Here is a 17,560-nt window from a genome sequence, read left to right as displayed (position 1 = left end):
AAGCCTTTCCATAGCCATGCCTTGCTATCCAGGTGCTAATCAAGAGACCAAAAAGGCTCAGACCCTACCTGTCCAGTTACTTCACCCTTTCTCTCCTGCACAGGACTTGTTGGCCTACTGTTTCAACTTCAGCCCAAACTCTGGAAATCTCCTTTGTGCCTTTCTGGGCTCTATAAAAATAGGAGATTGTAAGGATAGCATTCTTGAGAGATAAGAAGTCCCTGTGAAGTCGAGAGTGCAGTTCTTGTGGTTACTGCATTCATCTTATTGAAAGCAGTTTCATTTACATTTAGAACTACAGGGCCACGGAGCTGAAAAGAATCTTCGAGACCATCTGTGTCCTGGCTAGGGACTGTGGAACCAGCACCAGTGAACCTGGAAGGTATTGTGTTTTGAAGAGAGCAGAGGCAAATTATCAGTAATTTAATTCCATCATTCTAGCTTGATACAGTTCTCCAGCAGAAATTATGACCACCCTCCAAGTCTGCAGTGTTAGCTGACAGGCCCAAGATCGTGTTTGTAAGAAAAGGCTGTTCCCAAGTTTTCCAATTTATACTTGCTGCTGTTTGTTCATTTGTCTTGCCTGTAGGCGCTTGCTTGAAGATAAGCTATAGCAGGCATCAAAGGTTTAAGAAAATGTGTGGGAGGGGAAAAAGAAAAAAATAAAAACACTAAAAAGTGAGAAAATTCTATCCAACTTTTTAACCCTGAGAACTGGGAAGAGGAGGCCATTTTAAAAAATGTGTATATGGGTTTTGTTTTAAATGTGTTCTACTCGTGGAGTATTGTCCTCTGGCTGCGGAATACTGACTATTTTCTTTTTTTTTTTTTCTTTTCGTGAAGAGGTGGCTCCCTATATGAGATGCAGTGTTGGATTCGGTGACTAGATTCTCACAACTTCCAAATGTGATGGTTCTTTGCTTTTATACCAGGTCTTCCCAGCTGGTATGTGCTTTAGGACTGGGATGTCTTCTTATTACTGTCCCCACAATCCTGGCATCTAAGTGTGCTCAGTCCAAAGCCTGGGACACAGACTGAGGTCTGTATTAGTCAGGGCTGTCCAGAGAAACAGAACCAACAGGAGGTATTTATATCTCTCTCACATATTGATTATATATATATATATTTTTTTTTTTTCTAGCTCTCTCTCTCTCTACCTCTTTCTATCTCTATCAGCATCTATCTAGAGATTTGTTTGTGTGTTTGTTTTAAGGAAATGACTCCTATGATTCTGGAGGCTGACAAGTTCCAAATTTTCAGGGAAGACAGATAGGCTAGAGATGCAGGGAACATTTAATGCTGCAGCTCAAGTCTGGAGGTGATTTGCTGTTAGAATTCTTCTTCCCTTTTTTCTATTAAGGCCTTCAACTAGTTGGATGAAGCCCACCCTCATTATAGAGGGTTATCTGCCTTACTCAAAGTCTACTAAGTTAAATGTTAATCTTATCTAAAAAAACAAAACAAAGCAACAACAACAAAACAAAGCTTCACAGAAACACAAAGAATAATGCTTGACCAACTATCTCTGTACCATGGCCTAGACAAGTTGATATATAAAATTAAACATCACTGGATCTGAGGTTAAAATTATCTTAGAATTTGGGGAATTAGGGAAGAGTATGGTAAAACAGGAGACCTGAGGGCTGGATCTTGGTCTTCTGTGGACTTCTGTCATGACTTTGTTTCTTGGTGCCTTTGTTTTCACATACGAATAAAAGAGGAACTATATATTCTCTGAAAGAATTTTCAAAGTGGACATTTTATAATGCGGGTGACTTTCAAAATGAATGAATGAACACATGAATGGATGGATGGATGGATGAATGAAATGATTGACCAATCATGAAGCCAAAGGGTAAGCGAGAGGAAATTTGGTAATGAGTGCTCTTTCTTGAGCACTCACTATGTTCTAGGAGCTCTGTTAGACAACTTATGTACGTAATTACATTCAGTCCTCCCACAGCCCTGCAGATGTTTACAAAGAAATAAACTGAGTGTTGTGAAAGAGAAGGGAGTGACTCAAGGTCTCACAATGGCGGAGCTGACATTGGAACCTGAGTTGGCTTTGTTATTTGCACTAGTCAGTGTGGCTAGTTAATACCCACCTGTGGCTTGGTTCTCTGAACATAGTTCTGTAGTGAGACAAAGCTGGGACAAAATGGGGCACGAGTTGAGCCTAGGACCTCCAAGCTGGACAGCCTTGACCGTCAACACTGAGCAAGATGCCTCTGGCATAGCTGGCCAGTCTCCAGGCAAGGTGAACCCCTGGCTCCAGCCAGGGCCAGGTTGTCTGGGGCTCCTTGCCTCGATGATTTAAGAGGGGCTGGGCTGTCGGAGTCACCTCCCAGGCCCTGAGAACTAACCTCCAAACCTCAAGACTGGACTATCCACTTCCATCCACCAACAAACCAGAAAGAAGATGCATAGGGTGGTGCAATGGATGGAGCCAGGGTCGTCAGTGTTACTGTAACCTGGGTCCCCATCCCAGCTCTGCCATTTCTAAGTTGTGTGACCTTCGGAGATGATTTAACTTCTCTGAGCCTCAGTTTTCTCATTTCTAAACACCAGCTAATGGTACTTACCTTTCAAGCCTGTTAGCAATAAATGAGAAACCGTAAGGAGATACCAGGCTCCTTGCCTAGCAAAGAGTTGGTATTCAAGGTTGGTGAATTTTCTCCCTACAGAGGCTAGATGAGTCTAGAAAAATTAAAGAGGATGATGAAGGTGGTGCAGGAATCTGAACCTGAACTTCTGCAAGTGTCGGTGGTAGGACATCTCAGGCTGTGTGTCGGGGGAGTTTGAATGCGGAATTGTTGGGCTCTAGGGTAGACACGGCGTTCAGGGCAGAGGACCAGGCTGGAGCTTGCATGGTATCTGGGAACCAAATGTCTTTGCAAAGGCCCTCAAGATCTGCCCTCTCTTTCGCCTCTCCTTTCCCTTCTCCTGCCTTTTCTGTCTCCTCTCCTGTCCTTGCCACTCCCCCCTTCCCTCTGAATTCTTTTCCTGCTCTCTCCTTCCCTTCCACTCTTCTCTGCCTCCTCCTTTATGCCCCCTGCCTTTATTACTGACCACACTTTTCCTTTGCACTCTTGTTTCTCTCTTACTCCCTCCCTTTTTCTCTCCTCCCCTCTCTCTGTCGTGGGGGCTGGGGCTCCTCTGCTTGGGCCCTGTGGTTCATACCCATTAAATCTGACAGTCTCTCCTATGGTAGAAAGAGGCAGCTTCCCCACCTCCCCCTCCTTTCCTGGGCCTGCCGCGATGCTCAGATCAGGCACCATCTGTTGCATTCATCCAGGCGACGGGTGAGCATTTTGCTGCTCTGGGGAGGCAGAGCTCAGCGGGTACCAGGAGGTAGTGTGGCTTGTTTGGACACCTTGATATATTGATATTGATAGAGCTCCCGAAAGGGATCATGGGGATGGGGGCAGGGGAGAGCAGGAGGTGGAACAAGGTGGGCCATGGAGGGGCTTTGCCCAGGCACTTCCCCTGTAAGTCTGGGCTCTTGGTACTGCTGCCAAGGCGAGAGCAGCCAAACAGATGGATGGGATTTGTTACAGCTGGGATCAGAAGCCCTCGCAGCTCAGAGGAGCAGACCTTCCCTCTCCACGTCTTCCTGTCCTCCCAGCCAGTCCTGTCTGCATTGGTTTAGGAGACAGGGAAGCAGAAATAGCAGGATGGGGAGAGGCTGATCTTTAGAATCAGTGAATGTTAGAGGCACAACAAAAAGGGATGGTGGATCAGTGGAGGTCTCAGCTGGACAAAGAAGGCACCTTCAGATGGGCCTTTTAGGAGAACGTCAATGAAGCAATTATTTATAGGGGCATAGGCAGAGTGAAGAGAATCAACATGGGGGTATTGAAGAACCAGGGACAAGAAATATCAGGAAGCCACTACTGACTCTTAGAACCGAAGGGGCAGGGAGAGGAAATGGTTTTCCTGGAGGCTTTGAGGACTGGATCTGTGGACAGGGACCCCTGGCAGAAGAAGCTGTGATTGTCAAGGGTTCCAGACTCTGAGGAATCAGGTGCAGAGACAGGAAAGGAGCAAGGGAAGACCTATGTCCAAATCCTCTCCTCCTGTATCCTACCAGAGCATCCCAATGGGCAAAGCCAACTGGTAGCCACGTAACAAGGAGCAGGGATGTAGTCCATAGAAGGTCTGCCTCCAGGACATAGAGTGGGGTGGAATGAGCCTGATCATGGGGAGCAAATGGAGAACAGCCCGTACAGATCAGGAATGAACATGTGTTCCATTGCCTACACTGTGCCAGAAGCTCGTGTTCTTAACCACCACACACCATGCTTCTGTACCTCTTCCAAGGAGCGCATGTGCAGAGACTCCAGGAGTCTAGCTCTCTCTTGTGAGTGTGAGACCCACCTAACCTGCTGTCTACTCGACACCTCTCCTTAGACGTCCAGAAGACACCAGGTATTCATATCTCAGACCCAACTCATGTTTTCAGTCCTCTGAAATGTGTTCTCTTCCAGAGCTCCCTTTCTTGAGAGGCGCCTTCATGACGCCTCTGTGGAAGCCAGGCCAGGAGTCATCTTCCATACCTGCCACTCTCCCTCATCCGCACTTTCCAGTCAGCCACCACCTCCTGAGGGAGTTGTGCCTGCAAGATAACTCTCACATGTGCCCACTTCTCTGTCTGCACTGTTTCTGTCTCTGCTCTTTCTGCTCCGCTGTCTACTTCTCTATCTCTGCCTCTGCTTCCCTATCTAGGGATCATGATCTCGTATGTGGACTTCTGCACAAATGCCCCGTCCTCCTGGCTGGTCTTCTTACTTCTATTTCTGTCCATCTCCAGTGAATTCTGCTGTCTGCTGCTGGAACGATCTTCCTTACATGAAAATCTGATCAAGCCTCTCTTCTGTCTAAAATTGTCAGCGTGTTCTGTCCTTAATAAGGCCCAGAACGGTTGGGGTTGGGGTTGGGGTTGGGGTTACGACTTCCTACCCCTCCAGCATGATCTCATGCCACTTGCTTTCAGTGTTTCGGTCCCAGTGAGTGGTGGTGCAGCTCCTTCCATATTCCTTCTCCTCAAAGCCTTCTTTGTTTGAATTCTTCCCCTCCTCTCGTGTTCTCTTCGCCTCGCCCCTCCCCCGCCACTACCTCATCACCTGATTAACTCCTACTTTTTCCAGCCCTTAGTCCCACTACCTACTCCTTGAAGCAAATTTCCATGATTTTCCTAAACTAGGTCATATTCCGCTAAGAGAGCCTCTGGATCCTCTTTCTCCTCTCCTTTGTAGTATACGTCACTTAAAGTTTTTTTTTTAAAGATTTTATTTATTTATTTATTTGACAGAGAGAGACATAGCAAGAGAGGGAACACAAGCAGGGGGAGTAGGAGAGGGAGAAGCAGGCTTCCCCGCGGAGCAGGGAGCCCGATGTGGGGCTCGATCCCAGGGTCCTGGGATCACGACCTGAGCCGAAGGCAGACGCTTAACGACTGAGCCACCCAGGCGCCCCGTACGTCACTTAAAGTTTTTTACATGTATATGTATATCATTTCATTAATCTTGGTCCATCCTGTCTATATGGTGAGCACTTTGCGGGGGGGGGGGGTTGTTTGTCTTTTCTGTTATGGACCGCATGATATATATTGAAACCTTAACCTCAGTATGACTGTGTTTGTCTACTTGGGCTGACATAACAAAATAGCGTAGGTAGGGTGGCTTAAACAACAGACATTTATTTTCTCACAGTTCTGGAAGCTAGGAGGCCAAGACCAGGACACCAGACAGTTGGGGTCTGGTTTGCAAGATGGCTGCCTTCTCACTGTGTACTCACGTGGCCTTTCTGAGCGTATACATGTACGTGGGGAAAGCAAGAGGAGAGAGAGAGAGAGAGATTTCTTCCTCTTCTTATAAAGACACTGATCCTATTGGATGAGGACCTCACCTTTATGGCCTCATTTAACTTTAATTACCTACTAAAAGCCCTATCTCCAAATATAGTCACATTGGGGGTTAGGGCTTCAACATAAGAAATTTGGAGGGACACAGGTCAATCCACAGCAGACTGTATCTGGAGATAGGATCTTTAAGAGGGAATTAAAATTAAATAAGATCATGAAGGTGGGGCCCTAATCAGATAGGACTGGGTGTCAGAAAAAGAGGAAGATCTCTCTCTTTCCCTCTCTCTTTATCTCTGTCTCTGCCTCCCTGCCTCAGGTTCTCTCTCCCTACTATGTGAGCTCACGATGAGCTGCCTGTCTGTAAGCCAAGGAGAGAGACCTCACTAGAACCCAACCATCCTGGCATCCTGATCTCAAAACTTCCAGCCTTTAGAGCTGTGAGAACATAAATTTTTGTTAAGTCACCCAATCTATGAGTTTTGTTTCGGTGGCCCAAGCTAAGACAATACCTCCTGTACTTGTCACAGATACATTACGGTTTTTTTGAAAACACTGTTGAATGGATGCATGAACGAACAGGAAGATGAATGAAGGCATGAATGTTGGCAACCTATATGGGCCCCTCCCTTGGAGGATTTCAGATTATGGCTTGCTCTAAACTTTTGACCACAGTATAGTCCAACTCTTACAGTTTGGGGCCAATCATGCTCATCTCTAGGTTTAAACCATCAGGACTGGGTGTGGAAGTGCTTCTCAGGATTGGATGGTAGCCTCTTGCTGGAGGGCTGTGCATGGTAGGCTTGGAGTAGGTGTCCCATGTTTGGGTTGTTCTTCTCGGTTTACCTTTAAGTAGACCTAATGGAGATATCTAGGAAGACAGCAAGACAGGCAGGTGAGGAAGTTATAATGCCACCACGTGGTCCATTTGTATTGTCAATTGCCTTTTCCTGAGCAAGCATAGATTTCCCCTATGTCCTCAAAGACAGAGCTTCTCACAGAGCCCAGTGCCTAAACCAGCTGCCTGGGTATGAGCTATGCCCCAGATGCATCTGTGTAAGCCAAAAAGCTTACCCGGGAAAACAGGAGCTCCTTAGAAATTGGTGTGGGGATGTTCAGAAGCCTTCTTGTCCAGTCTGGTGAAATCCCTTCAAAGAAACAGGAATCTTTTGCACATACCATCTCCTGGCCTTAGACAGCAGGTAGCTCAAAACTGAAGAAGCGTCCTTGCCTCTAGAGACATAGATGGGGGGAGGGCTGAGCTTGAAGATTTCAAAGTTGGGACTCTCTTTGGGAATTTCTCAGAACAAAGGCAGCGAGGCCATTTAGACAGTTTCCTTAGCTTCCTTCCCATTTCCTCTCCTTGCCTTTTATGTTGCCCCTCTCCTTCCTTCTTGAGCTTTTCTGCTTTTTTTTTTTTCTCTTTTATCTTCCACCTTTTTCTCTCTGCCCTTCTAACCTCACTCTTAGCATTCTCTGGAACTTTTTACCAGTCTCAATTTTGAAACTTTATAAGAATGAGGCTACTAACAAATCCATCGAGGGTATTGATAAAAATGGAGCATTGGAGCCAGAGTTAGAAGGCTTGACTTTGCCACTTGCTAGCTTGGAGTGAGTCGTATGCCATTGCAGAGATCTTGTCTCTCTGCTGTCTCACCTAAATCTGTATGTTCCACTCCCAGGTGCTCAGTTTCCCTTCAGTAATGTTGGACTATTGTACCCAGTGGTTTCCATGTCACAGTACTCCTCAAATGTTTGACTGACAGACTGCTATCTTCCTTCACTGCCACTGTTCTGGTTTAGGCCACCGTGGCCTCTGGCTGGCTACTGCAATAGCCTCTGCGTTGGATTCTCCACACTCTCCTTAGGAATTGTTGTCAGAGGGACTTATTTTGAACATGCCAGTCTTCTGTGAATTTTCAGTGAACAGCTTTCGCCATTAGCATGCATTCCAGACTCCTCGATGCGATTGACAGTGATCTACCTCTCTGGCCCGGCCTTGTCTTCACATGCTCCCTTGGAGCTACACTGAACTCCTGTCAGTTGCTTAAGCATCATGCTCTTTCTGGCTTCGGATCTTTGTACATGGTTCTCCTCCTACCCAGGCAGTCTTTCTTATCCCAAATCTCTTTAGTAACCGTACCCTGATTCTACTCTCTTTGCTAATTCCTATTCATCCTTAAGGTGTCTGTATAAATAGTGCCTCCTCCAGGAAGCCTGCCTTGACTCCCCAGATGGGTGAAAGGACCCTTCTCGGTGCTACTCTGGTACTCTGTACTCTCCTATCACCAAAGTATTGCGGTGTTGGGAATGCCTGGGTATGTGTCCTTCCAAGCTATGAATCCCTTGAATCATGGATTGTGTCTGACTTTTCACCACCCTATCTCACGGGCTTGGGGCACTGCCTGGAACATAGTGTGTGTTGAATGCATAAGTGAGGAATCCAACACATACTGGTACCTGTGGCTTCCATGAGGACCCATGGTATCCTCATGGGTCAGGGAGGGAGCTCTAGGGACTCAGGGTGGCCAGGCCCAGTCCTCCAGGGGCTGGGGGTGGGCCGAGCCCTAACCTCAGCCCCATTGCCCACCCTGTAGCAGCAGCTGAGGCGACGCAGGAGACAGTGGAGTCCCTGATGCAGAAGTTCAAGGAGAGTTTCCGCGCTAACACGCCCATCGAGATCGGTCACCTGCAGCCAGCCCCGCGCAGGGCCTCGGCAGGGAAGCGGAAGCGGAGGAGCAAGTCTCGAGGTAGGCCCTCCCAGCACCACCACTTGCCAGGGTGTCAGCGGGCTGTCCCCAGGTTCTGAAGGTACCGGCAAGAGCTGTGCCCCCTTCCCTTGCTGCCCTGTACTCCCAGAATCATGCCACGGTGTCCCCGATTGGTCATCTCAGCTGAGGCTTGTAGACGGCATACCTGTGCCCCTGGGTGTGGAGTGTCTCTGAGCCCCAGCTGCCTCATCTGAGGCGGGAATGGACCATCCGTCTTTCAGAATGGCTGAGAAGACTGGCAACAATCTATGGAAAATGCCTCACAGGGGCCCCGAACACAGTAGATGCCCTTTACATCGTAGCTGGTGGCACTTTGGAGAGTGCAGGAGAGGTGGACGTTCTCATGGAAGGCGTCCCCAAGCTGGGATACCAGAACAGGTTTTGGAGTTGCTCTTCGATAGCCTGAGTCGTATCGCTGTCAAGAGTAGAAGCACTGTCAATGAGACAGAACCGGATTCAAATGTTGGTTCTACTCTTTTTTTTTTTTTTTTAAAGATTTTATTTATTTATTTGAGACAGAGAGAATGAGAGAGAGAGAGAGCACATGAGAGGGGGGAGGGTCAGAGGGAGAAGCAGGCTCCCCGCCGAGCAGGGAGCCCGATGCGGGACTCGATCCCGGGACTCCAGGATCGTGACCTGAGCCGAAGGCAGTCGCTTATGTTGGTTCTACTCTTAACTAATCATGTCACCTTGGGCAGGTTGCTCTGCTTCTCCATGCCACTCCTCTCTCATAGGATTGTTATGATATCTTAGCACAGTGCCCCACCCAGCATGCAATAAAAAGTAGATCTTTCCTTCCTTCTCCTTCTCTTCCTCCTCTTCCCATTCTCTCCTCCTCCTCCTCCTCATCATCATCACCATCATCACCTCTTTCTTCCTCTGGTCATCTGTATGACTTTGTCAATGGGATGAACCCCCTTATCATTGCTTGGCATCCCAATCCCTTCCCTTTTCTTTACATTCACTCAGTAGCCTACAGCTCTTCTCTTCTTCTGGCCTCTCATGTCTCTAGTTCCTATGAACATAGTTCTAATGACGTCACTCCTCTTCTTCCAGAGCTTTAGTGGCTGTCCAGTGCCTTCAGAAGTGTCTGGGCTTGTGGAAAGGACATTCAAGACCATTGCAGAGCTCTCGTCTCTCTTCTGTCTCATCTAAATCTGTATATTCCACTTCTGTGTTCCTTTCCATGCCATTCTCCCTGCCTTAAATGACCTATCTAACCCTATGAGAAATTGTCATTTATAGACACTTACTCCAGGTAGCAGGCTAAATACTATATACCTCTTTTTTACATTTGATTCTCAGAAACCCTATGTAGGAGGTACAGTGGTAATTCCCATTTTACAGATGATACCACAAGGCACAGGAAGCTGCAGTAACTTGCCCAAAGGGACGCCCAGGTAAGTAGGAGAGCCAGGAAGAACTAAACCGGCTGAGTTCCAAACATTAACTAAACCACTGTGTTCTAAGCTAGTGAGGTCCTACCTGTGTTCCCCAGCTTTATCCTGTGAAATCCCGAACCCTGTGATACGCCAAGGGTCTGCACATTAAACTGAGGTCATATATCAAGGCAGAAGTTGGTGGTGGAGTTGCTTTTTGAAATTCACATAGTAAACCCCAGGTTGAACTGATACATAATGATGCTTAAGTTTCTTTGAAGTCAGCAGCATGCAGTGCTACTCCCAGCCCAGTCAACTTCAACTTGTGTGGCTTTCAAAGAGTCCCTGGATGTCTCTGAGGCTCAGTCTCCTCTTCTGTACAATGGGTTGTCAATCCCTACCCCAGATCGTTGCTGTGAAGATCGGATGAAGTGGTGAAGGTGGACAGCATGGAATGCTCAGCTAATGTGTGTCAGGAGCTGAATAAATATTGTCATGTATTTGTCCTATCTTATTTTTGTTCAGGGTCATTTGTAGTTTCATTCAGCCTTACCTATCCATCTTTTGTCTTCCATCGTTCACCAAGAATTCCCCTCCTAGATCCTCCCTGCAAATATAGCCCCCTTGAGTACAAGTGACTCCCAGTCCATAACCTCCCCTCTGTTCTCACTGCCAGTCTGAATTCATTTCCTTAGTGTCCTATCCAAAACATTTGCTATACCACTGAATTCTTCCCCTGCCAAATCCCTCTTTTGCACCATAACTGTCTTAATGAGGACTCTACTCTTGGGCATTTGGGCTGTTTCTGATAATTCACCATTAAACAGTGCCATAAACGATGCCACATGGAACTTTTTTTGGTTGGGGCGGGGACATCAAACTTGTCCATCAAACTTGGCCTTCACTCTTCAGGCAGAATTTCAGAATTTGCTTATTAATGAAAATCTGTTTGACTTAGATGATGATTGGATATCGAGTTATTTTGATTTACAAGTCAAATTGGGCCTAAGAGAATTAATGGGAGAAGAAATGCATTTTCTCCCTAAATGTATCTTGAATCTGTCCCCCCCTTTCTTCATCACCATTATGACCGTTGCCACCTCTCAACTCCCGCTTGCAACTATGCCCTCCTTGAGATTCTGTCTCCCCAAAGTAGCCAGAGGAATCTTTTTAGAAACCTAAACCAAATAAGGTCTCTTTCTGATTAAAATCATTCAGTGGTTTTCCTGTTGTCCTTAGATTACAACCCAAACTACTTGCCAATCTCCTGTTCCATCTGGATCTGACTTCTGCTCTCTTGACTCACTTGGCATTTCCTTGTGATCCAGCCACACTGCCTTCCTTCAGATTGCAGGAACCCAGCACATGGTTCCCCACTTTCGAATCTGACAACTTGCTGTCTCCCCCTTGCTGTGTTTCTTTACACCCTCCCCACCCTGGCTGCTTTCCTGGCTGTTCTCCCACCATTCAGCTCTCATCGCAGATATGAGCTCCTCCAGACTGTCTTCCATGACCACCCAGCCTAATGCTTTCTACCCCAAGACGTGCTATATAACCCTTTTTTCACTTGTTCCATAATAATGTGGTCTAAAATTATTTTTCCTTGCTTACTGTCTTCCTCTCAAAAAATGTGTTTCATATTCATAAACCTAATACATAGAATGTGCAGAACGTGTTTAATAAATATTTGTGGAATAAATGAGTGTATTAACCTCAAAGATCATTCGAAAGTGGCTCAGTTTTATAACTTCTGAATTGGTGATGTAGGAGGGATCCAAGATAAACCAAAGCCTCTTGGTACAGACCTCCAGGGAATCTTGTTTCCCCTAGAGATAGACTCACTGATGGATAGCACATTAACTGTGCTCAAGTGGATGCTGTTAAGGCAATTTTCAAAATGGCTTAATAACATTGTGCTCGTGATTTTACTGCCACCATTGGATAAGGTTTTTTGCAAGAGAGACTAAGGATAGCGTGTGCCAGCCCCGCAGTTCCCAGCTCACATGCTTACCGCCATGGGTCAAGATTTTCTTGGACTGAAGAACTCCATGGCCCATAAAAGTCATAGAAATTCTGCATTCTCCTTCTGTCTCTTGGAAATTGCCAAATGCATCTTCAACTCTTGAAGATCCTAGAAAGTCCTGTAGAATAGAAAGCTGGGCTTCTTTGTTTACCTCCACATCTGTGCAAACGTCTTGACCACAGACTCTGTCCGACCCCAGCCCCCACCCCCCCCAGCCGGAACAGTTATTCTCATCTCAAGGAACAGAGACGATCCTAGACATGCGATGTTGGAAGTGCTCCGTCTGCCCACACTGACCCTCGGAAGCCCCAGATACAGTCCGATGGGTCTGGATTCTCGGTCTGTCACTGCCCGGCTCCTCTCCCAGCCGCAGAGGCAGTGTCGGGCCTTCTGGCCCAGAGTGGGAGCACCTGGCCTCTGTCTGCTTCCGTGGGCTTTGTGCCCAGGCCGTGGGGCTCAGCGGTTTGCAGCAGATGTAGTGGGCAGTGGAGAACCAGGGTCGTGGAGTGAAGCACATGGTTGAAAGCAGCTCGGATGTGTGTCTGTGGCTCTGGCTTCCTCCTGAGTGGCCTCGTGGATGCTCAAGTGCATCATCCTTAGGCGGACAGAGGAAGGCAGTGGGGGACTCCAACAGGGTTTTATGAGGCAGCTGTTGGGCAGGCACTCCCCAGCGTCCACAGGCAGTGAACAGTGAATGTGTTGGAGCTAAACTAAAGCCGGGGAAGATTGCTTGTGATATGAGGAAGAGCATCCTGAAGTTGATGAAGTTTAGCTAGTGGTTTAAAAGTGAGGCTTTTCTATTTGAAATTGAACTAACCACCATGGGCTAACTGAATGAGCTTAAGCAAATGAAGAAGCTGTGTTAGCTCCCAGCTCTGCCCCATGTTCTCTGGGCCACTGCCTCTGACCTGGCTGAGGTTCCATTATTCCTCATCCAGAGTCCTGCAACAGCCCCTTCATCCACAAATCCATCTTCTACCCTGGGGGCTGGAGCAATCCTTTGCCAACACACTACATCGGGCCATGTCACTCTCCTGCCTACATTTCCCTGATCCTCTGTCACTTGCCTTGGGGGCATCTCAAGCTTTTGTGGGGAAGTCTTCCTAAAGACATGTGAGAATCAACACACTCCCAAAGGGTCTATAGCTGTATTTGAAAGACATCGGTCATAAACCCCAAATTCCAGGTTCCACCTAAAAAAAATCCATGACATTCTATTTCATAACATGCATATACTTGTTTTAGTTTAAATCATGCTACCTCATTTTTTTGGTTAAATTATTTATCATTTTCTCAAGTCTTTAGGCAATATCGATGTCCCAGGAAGAAGAACCAAGCTTACGGTGTACCGTCTTCAAAGGGTTTCTATAGGAGCAAATGAGACAATGCTTGTAAAATAGGGAGCATAGAGCCCAGCAAAAGGTGCACATTGAATATGTGTGTTCCATTGTTTTATTTTTATCACTACTGTTTTATTATACTTTTACTTATATCAGTATCATTACCCATTTGGGGTACACTTACTCCGTTTTAGAAGCAAGAATCTATAAGATGAAAGGAACATGCCTAATAGGGTAAGAAGTTGCCGTAGTCTGCTACACAAGGCTCCTTCCTAGCCTGGTTCCAGCCTGCCCCTAGCACCCTCCAAGTCCCAAGCCTCTGCATTCTGTGGCTTCCGGCACACTGGCCATTCTTCCATTCAGCCAACCTGCCTTGCTTTCCAAGTCTGTGTACAGATCATGTTCTGCCTAAAACACCCTCCTTTTTTCTCTTCTTTGTACCCCAGACAGCAGATTTCTACTCATTTTTCAGAATTCAGTTTCAAAATCTGCTCTGTGAAGAACACACCCTCGGCCTGCCCTCAGCCCTCACCTCAGCTGAGTGGGCCACTCCTTTGTCTGGGTACATGTGGCCCGGTGCTGCTGTCTCAGCCTTTATCACAATCCATTGTAAATACATGTGAACACATCTGTCTCCCTCCCCAGCTCTGACAGTCCCATGATGGGAAGGACAGTGATTTATGTCTCTCTGTAGCTCCAATGTATAACAGAACGGGCATAGAATAGCAGTCAGCTGAATGGGAGAGTGTGTGGATGGATGGATGGATGGATGGATGGATGGATGGATGGATGGAAGGATAGATGGATAAAACAAGATAGCTGGGAGCATCGTAGAATACAAATGGTTAAGGAGATGTGGTGCGCTGGCATCTCCCAAGCATTTAGAGTATTTAGTAAATTCTAAGTACTGTGCTCATCACATATTATCTCATTGAAAACTTCCCCAGATCCCATAAGGTAAGGACTGTAATTGTCCCCCGTCTACAAAAGAGGAAGTTCAACTATCAGTTAAGTGACTTGCCCAAGTTTATCCAGCTAGTAGACTGTGGAACTGTGACCTCGGGGCAGACAGAGCCCACACTGCAGTTGCCAGATGACTTGGGTTTTAGTCCCAGCTAGTCCGGGTAGGATCTTCGAGCTGTGAAATGGTACCAGCCTAGTCTAGATCCTGGAAGGAAGCGGTTGTAGCTTCTCGTGCACTGACCAGTGTTTCTGCATCATCAGTGCTACCATGAGGGTGTTGAGGGGCTAGAAGACTCTGGAAGGTGAGGCATCTCTCTCTGCGTCAGGACAAGAGTCAGATGTCCTCTGACCTCAGGGAGCCATGCCCTGTCCTCAGGGGCTTGCAGAAAGTATATACGCTTTTCATTTAGGACAAATTTGAAGACTTCACAAAGAAAGTCACCCTAAGGCATTGTTTGGAAGGGCGAGCAGGCTTTTGGCATGTGGCAGTGGGGGCAGGGAGGAGCATCCAGCACGAGACATGGCACAGAGGTGGAGGAAAAAAGAACAATTTCATCCCAGACAAAGGGCCAGACCCCAGAGAGCTGACGTGTGTCCAGTCCTCCCCCTCTCCCTGCAACGATCTCATGGTTTCCAGCAGAACTTCATTCTAATTATGCAGTTTCAAGACTTGCTTTGGCAAAAAGGGCAGGGACCTTTACCCAAACCTCCCTGGTAGAAAGGGAAGGCTGCTAAGCGGGAAGAGAGGTTAGCGGAACAAAGATGGGAACCAGAGACATAAAGATGGAACCTGGGGCTGCCTGTTCAATATTTAAGCATCACAACACCCCGGGAAGGCAGATAATTTAAAGCCATTAATGTTTCTGAATATTTTCCTACAACTAAGTGAATAGTGTATAGCCAGTTACCAATAAACAGAAAAAAATATATATATAATACATATGTGTATTAAATATATATATATTTACATAAGCCTACATTCTGAGGACAGTGTCTTGCAGTAAAAGAGTGTATTGGGGTGTATCTGTCAGGGAGGATAAAGGAGCCAGAAGCTCTGATAACCTCTTCTCTATCTGCCTTGTGATATTTGTCATTTATTACCTTTTATTAGAGTAATTTATGACCACCTCTCTTCTCCCTTAATTAAACTCATGAAGTGCAGTGGCTATGTCCGGGTCAGGCCTGTGCTTTCATTGACTAGCCTAGCTCCGGACAAATAGCAGATGCTCAGTTAATGCTTGATGGATTAATGGACAATTAATCACCCAGGCTGCCTGATCTTGGACAAGACTTTCAACCCTCTGGGCCTCAGTGTCCCCATCTAAGAGGCTGTGTGTTTTTGTGGAAACAAGCTCAGGTTCCGAAGTCAGAGGGATGTGAATCCATATCCCAGTTCTGCCTCTGACTCGTTCAACTTCGGGAAGTGACTTTGTGGGCTAAAGTGGCATTGCCTAATCTACAAATTGTATAATCGGCCACCTCCTTAGGGGGTTGGGGGATTCGAGTTAATGCATGTGAAGTATTCAGCAGGCTGCACTGAACATGGCAAATACCCAATAAATCTTTGTTGTTGTTAATTTGGAAAGCAAAGGTGATGTACTAGATAATTTCCACAGGTCCCCTCTGACTTAAATGGTCTTTGATGATAAATCTGATGGGGAAGCATGGTTGTCTATTGAAAAGTATTTGGACTCAGAAAACCCTGGCTGGAACTCCAGCTCTTAAGTGCAGTTGGGTCCTCAGGGAAACTGCTTAACCTCGTTGGGTTTCCACCCCTAGCACCTGGAGATGTGAGGAAACTTGCCATTCTTATGTCCCAGGGCCATTGTGAGAATGTGCTGTTTAGGGAGATGCTCCTTTAGGCAATCTATGGATTAGCTGCACTCTATGGATTAGCTGCCTCCTGGAATCAGTCTTGGCACCTTCAGAGGCAGGGAATGTCATGCATATTTGATGGTGAAGCCTTTACCCCTGGGCTCTGGCTTTCCTTTGCTTGGCCCCAGGCCCTTCCCAAGAGGGCCAGTGCCACCAGCAGCCTAGTGATTCCCATGTTGGGCTGAGCTACAAGAGAGCTGATTTGTAGTCAGAGTACACAGCCGCCTCCATAAATCTCTGATGTATCTTTCAGAGAAGTTTGCATTGCTGAAAGTGTTTGTCTCCTCCAGGTGGTTTTCCTTGTCTGTTTGAAATATATCAGGGGGCTCTTAGTCAATTCAGCCTGGCCTGGCAGCGGGTAGAGGCAATCCCATGTAGTCTTAGCACAAGGCTGGGGGCTAGGTGCTGGTGGGGCCTGAGGTCACAACTCTAAGATCTTTCTTTTATCAGAATGGCACAGATACTGTGTCAGAGTCGTGACATAATAAAACACCCCCAAATTCTGTGACTTAGGACAGCCACCATTTATTGGGCTTTTAATCCAAGTTGAGCATTTGGACTGGGCTCAGCTGGGCAGTTCTTCTGGTCTGGGTGGGGTAGGCTAAGCTGACCTCAGTCACGTACCTGTGGTCAGCCAGCTATCCAAGGTGTGTTCAAATGGTGGAGGGTTCCAAAAACAATAAGAATGGGAGATGCAAGGTTTTTTGAGGCCCAAGCCTGGAAGGCACACATCATTCCTTCTGCTTCATTCTGTTGCTCAAAGCAAGTCACGGGATTGTCGTAGATTCAAGGGTGGAGGAAATAAGAGTTCACCTCTTAAATGACAAAGGGACAAAATATTGTACTGTTTTTTATTTTTTAATTTATTTTAGAAAGAGAGAGTGAGAGAGGGGCAGAGGGAGAAGGAGAGAGAGAATCTTAAGCAGGCTCCACACCCAGCACAGAGCCCGATGCTGGGCTCCATCTTCCAACCCTAAAATCCTGACCTGAGCCAAAACCAAGAGTCAGACGCTAACCAACTGAGCCACCCAGATGCCCCTATTGGGCAGTTTCTTACAATACCTACAGGTATTGATATTTTATTAAGCCTTTATCTTATGTTAAAGCCTGGGCTGACCTGCACAATCCCCTGAGGCAAGCATAAGTATTCCCAATTTGCTGATGGAAAAATGGAGGCTCAGATCTGTGAAGGAACTTGTATAATGTGATACAGTTGGTTCAGGGACAGTCACATCCCAGATTTGAATCCATCTATAGCTGATTAAAAGACTACATGTAATTTTTTTTTTTATTCTTATGTTAATCCCCATACATTACATCATTAGTTTTAGATGAAGTGTTCCATGATT

The 17,560-nt window shown here is 46.7% G+C and overlaps 1 protein-coding gene across 5 annotated transcripts in view; it reads left to right on the top strand.

Moving 5' to 3' along the window:
- Positions 1-17,560, top strand: part of ASTN2 (astrotactin 2) — an 883,583-nt gene that overhangs the window by 251,324 nt on the left and 614,699 nt on the right. For 3 of the 5 annotated variants that reach the window (XM_064579943.1, XM_064579941.1, XM_045883011.3), the window contains exon 4: positions 8,458-8,610. The exons of 1 other annotated variant lie outside the window; for it this stretch is intronic. In XM_064579943.1, coding sequence (XP_064436013.1) covers positions 8,458-8,610 — 153 coding nt within the window. The remainder of the gene's footprint in view (positions 1-8,457; positions 8,611-17,560) is intronic. One more of the 5 variants, XM_064579940.1, reaches the window with a different exon arrangement.

The sequence above is a fragment of the Mirounga angustirostris genome, unplaced genomic scaffold (assembly GCF_029215605.1).
Source record: "Mirounga angustirostris isolate CCGP_5_RB_7025 unplaced genomic scaffold, mMirAng1.0.hap1 SCAF_15, whole genome shotgun sequence".
Classification (NCBI taxonomy): domain Eukaryota; kingdom Metazoa; phylum Chordata; class Mammalia; order Carnivora; family Phocidae; genus Mirounga; species Mirounga angustirostris.
Note: the sequence above shows the minus strand (reverse complement) of the source record. Positions and strands in the feature narration are given on the sequence as shown.